Raw genomic sequence first — 9,877 nt, 5'->3', positions numbered from 1 at the left:
ACGTACGCCATGTACACAACTTATCGATCGATCGATTGACACGAAGCACACATATCTTCTGCTTCGATCGATTCCGTGCCGCCAGGAGAGAGACGAAACCAAATTGAGTTTACATGTACGTACATTACGTGGCCGTACGTAGCAGGTTTGAAGCGTTCTCCCGACGTAACAGTGTACACAAGCGTATTCTAGCTAGCTAGCTAGCTCGCCGCTAGTACATCCTGAATGCATATATATTCCCATCAGCAGCGTGCACAGAACACAAGCTAATTCCCAAACATGCATTCGAGTACTCGAGCTCGCCTCCTCCTCGCTGCCGCCGTACTCCTGCTCTCGGCTGCTCCGGCGGCCAGAGCTCAGGAAACCGGTAATAACCTCACTTTGCTAGCTCCCTCCATGTATATACACATGAGCCGTGGCCGCACATATATACGAATATATATTTTTGCCTCTTAAGAGGATGTCATCCACGACTTATCATGTTGTTTTTTGGAATAAGATCAACTTATCATGTTATTATTGTAGACGATGAAAGGAAGTTTGGTTACGTCCCCGGCACGGAAAACGGGCCGGGGAACTGGAGTAGGCTCGATCCGAGATGGGCCAAGTGCAACACGGGCAACATGCAGTCGCCCATCGACCTCTCCCACGAACGCCTGATGCGCAACCTCGGCTACCTCGACTACTCCTACCTCCCAGCCGAGGCCTCCATGGTCAACCGCGGCCATGACATCGAGGTAACAATGTATTTTCAGCTTAACTAGTTGGCTGGTCCGCGCAATTACGCGGCTAACACTCAACCAAATTCATATATTATTCAGCATGTTTTTACTTAAAATTTATTAAATAGCTATCCCCGTATCATCCCCGTATTTCTAATTATGTAGTTTTTAAAAGTCACACCAGCTGCTACCCCTTATTTCTGTCATATCCTTCTTTATTTGCTTGCTCGGTCTACCACTATTTCTATTTTTTCTCCTTGAAACCTTTAAAAATAGAATCTTATAGGTTTTTAAGTTTATTATCTCGTTGGGTTTCATTTTTATAATTTATGGAAGTCCCGTCAAACGCTGCCATTATACTTCTCTATGGCCCGTCCACTGTATTTTCTCTTTATTATCATTGGGATTTTACAAATCGAACATAATTATCGTTTGAGTTTATTTTTCACTTTCTATAAGTCCCTCCAAACCGTGAGCGGCTTTGCCATTGTACTCCTTTATGGCTCGCCCGTTGTCTCCTTTCTTTCTTGCCATTGAGATTTTAAAATCAAGCATAATTATCATTGGTTTTTTTTAATTTTTAGAAGTTCCAAATCTTTAAAATTGGACCTTGTAGCTTTTAGAATTTATTGTCTTGTTGAGTTTTATTTTTTATAATTATTAGAAGTCACGTTAAACGATGCCACTATACTCCTCTACAACCCATCCGCCGCCTACTCTTTATTGTCATTGGGATTTTAAAAATCGAGCATAACTATCGTTGGAATTCATTTTTTATTTTCTAGAAGTCCTGCCAACCGTCGGCGGCTCTGCAACTATACTCCTATACACCCTCCCCGCTGCTTCTCTTTTTTATTGTCATTGAGATTTTAAAAATTGAATATGATTATCAATGGTTTTTTTTTTACTTTCTAAAAGTTCCAGCAACCACCTTACCCGTTTGCTTCACGGCCTACCTATCGTCCCTCCTTTTAATCATCATTAGGTTTCTATTTGGTGTTTTACTAACAATCAACCACCACCACTCTTCTCTTTTATAGGCTTGTTACTTAATTTATCTCGTCGTATGTTTTATATGGTCTTCTTTTTCAATAATCTTTATTTTTATCACCAATTTTAGTTATTTATAAATTGTATAGTGTTTTTTTAATATTTTTATTTTTTATTTTTGAATTTCAGTTGTTTCAAAATTGTATTACTACTTGAACTCTCTTTTAATTTTTCTAATTTTGGATATTATTTTTTTGAGTTTTAATTAATCTAGTATTGGGTTCTTATATGGATTCTTCTTTCAATATTGTTTATTTTTAATTCCGAATATCAGTTAATTTTAAATTGTATTCCTACTTGAACTCTTCTTTTCTTTTGCTAATTTCGGATTTTATTTTTATTTTTATTCTGAATATTAACTAATCTCGTATTGGGTTCTTCTATGTACTCTTCTTTCAATATTCCTTATTTTTAATTCCGAATTTCAGTTATTTTTAAATTATATTCCTACTTGGACTCTCTTTTTATTTTCTAATTTTAGATTTTATTTTATTTTTATTTTAAATTTTGATTAATCTCGTATTGGGTTCTTATATGGATACTTCTTTCAATGTTGCTTATTTTTAATTCCGAATTTCAGCTATTTTTGAATTGTATTTCTACTTGGACTCTTCTTTTCTTTTTCTCCGATTAATGTGAGAATTTCTAGCCCCCACAGCGAACGTGGTACTTTCTTTTAAAGCTGTTTTAATAATACATAATAGATAGATTTAGATTCCTTAGTTTTCTTTTTTTTTGGATTACACGACGAATACACACGCACACACACTTCTACACACACATCCATGAATATATCCCCTAACATATGCTTGAAGAGATACGGAAACCAGCGAGATATTTTTGGTCTCACTAAAATTCTGTTGAAAACTCACCTATATATGTAATATTCGTGGATACCGGAATTTAAACCTGATAGCCACCACACACTACTAGTACTAGTGCTGCCTCCCTATATTCCTTAATTAATTTTCATATACCAAGCTAGTGTATAGGATTGCTTAGGAGTAGTTGTGTGTCGAAGCGATATGATGATCCATGCTGCATGCGCAGGTGAAGTTTATGGGAAACGCCGGGAGAGTGGTGATCAACGGCAAGGCGTACAAGCTCAAGCAGCTGCACTGGCACACGCCCTCCGAGCACACCGTCAACGGCCGCAGGTATACGTTTTCCGCCTCTCCGTTCACGGCGGCGCTTGCTTGATCGCATCGCCGGCGGCGCCGCAGTTCGATGCTCATCGACAAGTACCCGTGCGTGCAGGTATGACATGGAGCTGCACCTTGTACACGACGACGGCAACAGCAACACGGCGGTGATCGGCAATCTCTACCAAATCGGCAACCCCGACCCCTTCCTGCTCATGGTTTGTTTGATTAGCACTCGCAATTGCTACGGCAACTTTGCCGGTTTAACTGCGACTCTGTCAATCTTGTTATAAATATTTGATGTTTAAACTTTTAAAATTTTATAACCATTAGTTTCACAAACAAAATTGCATACATAGATTTTTTTTTAAAATTATACTATTTTAATAGTATCATAAATATATTTCATAAATTTATTTTAATATAAAATTAATGGTCGAAATCTTACAATTTTAACTGATTGTTATAATTGGTATATATTCACAACTGAGGGAGGAAGTAGCACATAATAATTAGTAATGATTATACATATTTATTGGTCATTGACGAAAACCAATGGGTGTTATCTTGTTCTTGTAGCTGGAGCCATTCATTAGAAGGATAGCAGATACAAAAGATAAGTCAGAGCCGATCGGTGTGGTGGATCCACAGCTAGCCAAGAGCCCAGACGCCGTGTACTATCGTTACATGGGCTCCCTCACGACACCGCCTTGCACGGAGGGAGTGATCTGGACGGTTTTCAAGAGGGTAGGCTTGACATTTCATAAATTCATTTCACGTTAATAATTTTATAGGTTTTTCTTTTGGTAAGCTTTCGGTACCTTGGTAAAAAAGAAAAGGTGTCCATCTACTTCTCTCATTGTCATGTTCGATTTCAGATGTTAAACGGATCTTAAAAATCCAATCTTCCTCTTTTCATTTTTCTTTACAGGCCCAGACTGTGGCACAGTATCAGCTTGATCTTCTCAGGGAAGCCGTGGCTGACGTGAGTTTTGATTTCCCCTAAATTTTCACCCACAAAAGTGTATATCTGGTTGAAATTCTATTTTATGGTCATTGGGGGTTATAAAATAGAGGGATAAAGTAAAAAATAGATAAGAGGAAATGCATGTAATTAATTTATTTTAATAATGAAAACGAGTTACATCTTCGGTATCTATCGTTAGGCACAAAGTCATTGATCAGATAATACATGCACTTGACGGCTTAAAATTTGATGGCTTAAAATCCACTCCCGATTGAAAGAATATTTTTAGACTTGTACTTAAAATACACATAAATTTCTTGTAGTTTGCAAAATAGGAAACTTTATAGAACAAAACCGTACCCCTCATGAAGAATAAATATTTTCGTTGCAATAATTTGAGGTGATGATTCTTTACTCTTTACTCCACAGGGTTATGAGAACAACGCAAGGCCCCTTCAGAAGGTGAACAACAGAAACATCAGCATTTTCATTCCAGACCCTAAGAAGGACTAATCAATTACCAACACATCGCCAGACATGAGATCAGATTAGAATAAATTAAGCTACAACTGTTAGTTCTATAAACTAAGTTGCAACAATGCTAGTTATGAAATAAAATTATACCCGGAGTAGGGATTTACTATACAACAGTGAACTGATCTTTTTTGAAAGAACAGTTAAATTCTGACTTTTCGATCCATGCAAAGATTATTGGCCTGCCAGACCCTCTTCCGTATTGAGCATATGAACCCTGAGGACGATGCAGCAATGGCAGGGGCAACAAACTAAACTCATGTGGGGTTGAGGATTGAGGGTTGGGAACAGGGCTTGGGGGAAATGGAAGAGGGGTGGGTTCTTGGATTTAGAGGTAGCTAGGCTTGGAGAGACGGTTGATTGATGGTGTTTGGAGCGCAAGACAGAAGCGAAGCTGTGGGGGTGGAAAGTAGGTGATGGGCGGGGTACTAGGGTAAGCAGCAGGGTTTACCAAACCGGCCGTTTGGGTAGGGTTACTATCATCCCACGAAATGATGGTTACCGCAAGATCTAACGTGGTTTCAAAAACTGAAAAGTTTACCATGCATAATAATCATCATGATAACTACGTAATAACTACACGGTTTTGTAAATTAACCCTGGTAGGCAGTGGGGTAATGGAAATTAATTTGAGGGTGGTTTGGAGGTGGTGACCGGATCTAGTAGTGCTAGCCGCCGGAGACACTTGGTAATAATGCTGGGGTTTCTCGGCGAAGTTGAAGAAGAAGACAAGATCATCTTGACACAGGGACATCCTCTTCACTTTGGCTTTCATTTTCAGTCGCTATGCCATGAATATGGGAGCAAGGAGGCTGCCGATGTATCTCTCTCTGTTCGTCTGAGCTACGATACGTAAGCCACGAAAAAAAAAACAAATTAACAAAAATAATTTATCGGTGGAAAAACTTTTATACCTGTGTTATTTATATGGTTTAAGATGTAATGCTGAAACATAGGATATGAGAAACAACATCAAAATTAAGTTCTAAAATTTAAATTTGATTGTAATATGATTGATAAGCTAACAGACAATTGATGAGAAGCTATTCACATAGGAAGAGAAAAAAATGTATTTGTTTGGTTTATGTTAAAAAAAAGGGTATGATTGTTATAGAGCCAGTCAAAGACCATTGACTTAGCCGCATCAGCAGAAACGAACATATTGATATATTGATAAATCCAAAAGAAACAGTAATATATGAGCAATTACGGAAAAAAAAGGCATATTAACAAATAACAACCTCAGTGGCAGTTATACAATTGGCCCATCTAAAATAGCAAGATAGCAAGGGATGCAAGGGGAACAACACTGGTCTGAAAGTGGACTTATTTCTATCCATCCTCACGGTCCACACGTACGGCCCACGGGCCACGCGCATCTCAGCCGGCACGCGCACTAGGCTTACGAGTTACGGCTCCCGAGCGGTGAGACGCGGAATTTTTTTTATTTTTAATTTTTTTATTAAAAGTTTTACAAAAATAATTTTCTATTTCAAAAATTGATAAAATTAGTCGCCCGCCGCCCTCTGGGAGAGCGATTTTTAAAAATCACCCTCCCAGAGGGCAGCGAATGTGACGTGGCAGACGACCGTTCGCTCTCGGGCAACGGCCATCAATGAAATTTGCAAGCGACCCCCTTGCCGCCCTCCGTTAGGGCGATTTTACACTGTGCGGGGGGCCGCCTGCAAATGGGCGGCGAGAGGGGGCATGGAAATTTGTAGGTGGCCCCCTTGCCGCCCTGGGGGAGGGCGATTTTTGCCTCCCCCAATATAACCCTGTCTCCCCTCTCTGAAATTTCATTATAGTCTCTAAAAATCCAAAAAAAAACGAAAGAGTGAGAGGGGAGGGCAGCAGAAGGGGAGCGGCGAAGCCCTGCTGGTTCGCTCACTTCATCATAGGTTTGCTCCCATACCTCTTTTGCATTTGTACTAATATGTTATGTTTGAGTACTATATGTTGCGTTTTAGTTTTAGTTCCATATATTTTAGCAGATTTGTAGCACACAGCACATATGTGTAGATCCAGAGCACAGAATATAATAGTATGAATTGAGACATAGACAGTAGTGTTAATTGTAAGATGTAGTTTAGTTTGATCTGGAGAACGTAACCTACTTTTAGAATTTTGGAGAACAATATTGTAGAGAATGTAACTTAGTGCGTAGTACAGAAATGCGAGGTTAACGTAGTTATTGTTTTCATCAGGCACAATGTCAAATAAGGTCACATTTCAGATAGTTCACGGTGAAGGAAATATTAGATTTGGTCCAGATGGTGTTGATCTGTCAGATTTTGTAATGACATCTAAGGGCATCGATAGGCCTGCGGAGAGAACATTTCAGTCAATTCATAGTTGGTTGTTGAGAGGATTTAGAATAGACCAAGAAGTCTACACAATGTCAGTATCTGTTGTAATGAGTCGTGCAACAGAAGGTTACTTTTGGGAACTAATGCCGATGGACAGCACTGCTGCTTAGAGACGGTATGTGGAAATGGCTTTTGAACGGTCATGGCCCCTCGTTATATTTGTGTCGGTACAAGAGAAAGATACAAATGTTTCAATGCAAACCGAAGATGTGGAGGGTCCTAGCAATGCAGGGGATGTTGTTGGACCATCGATGCAAAATGAGGAAAATCAACCAAGGGAGGATCAGGCCATGGGCATGGCGGATGAGGGGGAGAGAGTCGGTATAATTGTTGATGAAATGGAGAGGGAAGATTTGGATAATGAGCAAGCGGAGGACGACGCATCATCCGATGAGGAAGGTGATGTAATGGCCACTGATTGGGCAAATGAGGACGTCTCTGGACTTGTTATATCAGAGGGTGATCATGTACCCTAGGAGTATAAGGAGAACGAGGTAATTGAGGGTGCTAGGTATGCTCATAAGGATGAGATGAAGGAGGCGGTGAAGCATTGGGCAGTTTCCTTGCAGAGAGAGTTTAGGGTGGTCAAGTCAACAAATTATGTGTATGAAGTGAGGTGCATGAAGGAAGATTGTATGTGGCGTGTCCATGCATATAAGGGTAAATGGAATGATTATTGGAAAGTTAGCATTGTGACCGAGCACCAGTGCTACTTACAAGGGGTGGAGAAGTATCACCGAAACATCACTTCAGCTTTTGTGGCAAGTGAGATGTACAGCAGTGTTGTTGGTAACATTGGCTTTGAACCAAAATCAATTATTAGCCACATCGAGAACAAATTCAAGTACACCATAAGCTATGCAAAGGCTTGGAGAGCCAAACAAAAGAATATTGAGATGAAGTATGGCACATTTGAAGCTTCTTATGATAATTTGCCTCGTCTGTTAGCCACCATTGCCCAGAGGAATAATAATACTTACTATGATCTACATACATTTACATCGGCTGATGATCGAACAAAGAGTGTGCTGCAAAGAGCCTTTTTCTCATTGGGTGCTTGCATCAATGCTTTTGTGCATTGTCGACCTGTTCTATGCATAGATGGAACATTTTTGACAGGTAAATACCGAGGTCAGATATTGACAGCAATTGGGTGTGATGGGAACAACTAGGTTCTACTTATGGCTTTTGCATTTGTAGAGAATGAGAACACTGAAAGCTGGTACTGGTTCCTAGAGAGAGTGCACATTGCAGTGGTGCGTATGAGGCCCAACGTCTGCCTTATACATGATCGTCATGCGGGTATGTTGCGGGCTATTGACTACTTGCAGAACGGTTGGGATGAGAAGGGACTTCCAGCTAAGTGGCCTGATGTTTGGAGTCGGTGGTGCATGCATCACATGGGTACAAATTTCTACAAGCAATTCAAGAACAAGCATCTTATGGAGCTCTTTAAGAGGCTCTGTGCACAGAACCAAGAGAAGAAATTTAATGAGTTGTGGGACAAGTTGGATGAGTTGACAACGAAGCAAATAGACGAGCAATCTCGCAGACCACAAGTTGAAGGTGACGAGCCTCCCATACCTCTTGGTGCATTACATGATGACCCACCAACAATGAGAAGGAGGTCGGGGTCGTCCATCAGAAATTTCACTCAGTGGATTGAGAATGAGCCTAAGGAGAAGTGGTCTCTATTGTTCGACACTGATGGATCTCGGTATGGCATAATGACAACCAATTTGGCAGAGGTGTACAACCGGGTAATGCGAGGAGTTCGGGTACTTCCATTGGTTGCTATTGTTGAATTCATCCTTCACGGCACGCAAGCCTACTTTAGGGATCGATACAAGAAAATTGGTCCGTCCATGGCCGATAACAACATAGTGTTTGGCAACGTAGTGACAAAGTACATGGAAGATAAAATCAAAAAGGCACGGAGACATAGAGTTGTTGCTCAAGGCACACAAGTGCATCGGTATGAAATAATGTGTGTTGATAGGAGCAGACGTGGTATCTATCGCAAGCAAGCCATGCAGGAATGTGTCTTGAAGGCGGATGGTGGATGTACCTGCAGTTGTATTAAGCCAAAGCTTCATCACCTTCCTTGCTCACACGTTCTTGCTGCTGCCGGTGATTGTGGCATATTTCCCAATGTGTACGTCTCAAATTATTTCAGGAAAGAAGCAATCTTTCATATATGGAGTGAGGAGATATATGGGTTCGGGATCTCAGGATCTTACACAACGCTGAGTGCCAAAGTTTTTTATATTCCAGATCCATCTAAGTTAAGGATGAAAAAGGGTTGATGCCAAACTAGACGCATCAGAAATGATATGGATGAGTCAGAAGCAGGTGGGAGGACTTTACGCTGCAGTAAGTGTGATCTGCGCGGCTATACTTACAAGAAATGCCCGAAGAATGCAGAAGTTCCAAGCTGCGTGGATGCTGGTCCATCTGGATAGGCAAGTGATGGAAGGCGACCACCTGGTGAAGGAACAACAAGCAGGCGCGCAAGGCCAAGGCGTCGTCATGCAGCAGGCGATTCCATGGTGTAACATTGCTATCGATTTAGGTAATAAAATGCTATTGTGATGTGATGAGTGTTCGGACTAAGTACTTCTATCGTGTAATTTCAATGAATGTTGTTGTAATGAGTACCTCCGACTATTGTTGTACTAGTAGTATTGTGAACTCTTCGGTGTTGTATCATAATGTTATCGTGATGAGTGTTCGGACTAAGTACTCATATCGTGTAACTGCAGTCATTGTTGTAATCAGAAATATTCCGTATTGTGACACTTTTGTTTGTTTTTACTCTTGTTTAATATGTGTTAGTAATTCACTTATGAACATTTCTTAGTTATGTTGAACTAATTATTTTTATGTTTCTGATCAATCTATTGGATGCAGGTATGGCGTACGACACACCGGCGCTGTTCAACCGTGGGATTGACAGAAACCACCGCTCGTTCCTGTCAGCAGTCGAGGGTGCACAGCTCGGCACCTTCCGTCCACGCACGTCGCGCGAGTGGTTGCGTGTCGACCCCCGTCACGTTCCTTGGTACGCGTATGTTCACATTTCAACTCAACTTTGCT

General features: G+C 40.7%; 1 protein-coding gene across 1 annotated transcript; it reads left to right on the top strand.

The window, feature by feature from the left end:
* The first annotated feature begins 245 nt into the window (after positions 1–245).
* Positions 246–4,605, top strand: LOC9270004 (alpha carbonic anhydrase 5). The gene is made up of 7 exons (XM_015793474.3): positions 246–367; positions 526–737; positions 2,823–2,929; positions 3,030–3,132; positions 3,494–3,661; positions 3,846–3,899; positions 4,311–4,605. Exons 1-7 carry the CDS (start codon positions 280–282, stop codon positions 4,392–4,394), a joined length of 816 nt encoding a protein of 271 aa, XP_015648960.1. The 5' UTR covers positions 246–279; the 3' UTR covers positions 4,395–4,605.
* Positions 4,606–9,877: the final 5,272 nt, after the last annotated feature.

The sequence above is a fragment of the Oryza sativa genome, chromosome 8 (assembly GCF_034140825.1).
Source record: "Oryza sativa Japonica Group chromosome 8, ASM3414082v1".
NCBI classification, from domain to species: domain Eukaryota; kingdom Viridiplantae; phylum Streptophyta; class Magnoliopsida; order Poales; family Poaceae; genus Oryza; species Oryza sativa.
The sequence above is the reverse complement of the archived record's forward strand: the minus strand, read 5'-3'. Positions and strand labels throughout refer to the sequence as shown.

Coding starts and splice junctions, on each gene's coding strand:
- LOC9270004 (XM_015793474.3), top strand. CDS start 280: ATGCATTCGAGTACTCGAGCTCGCCTCCTCCTCGCTGCCGCCGTACTC. Junction 738..2,822: donor ACCGCGGCCATGACATCGAG/GTAACAATGTAT, acceptor CTGCATGCGCAG/GTGAAGTTTATGGGAAACGC. Junction 3,662..3,845: donor TCTGGACGGTTTTCAAGAGG/GTAGGCTTGACA, acceptor TTTTCTTTACAG/GCCCAGACTGTGGCACAGTA.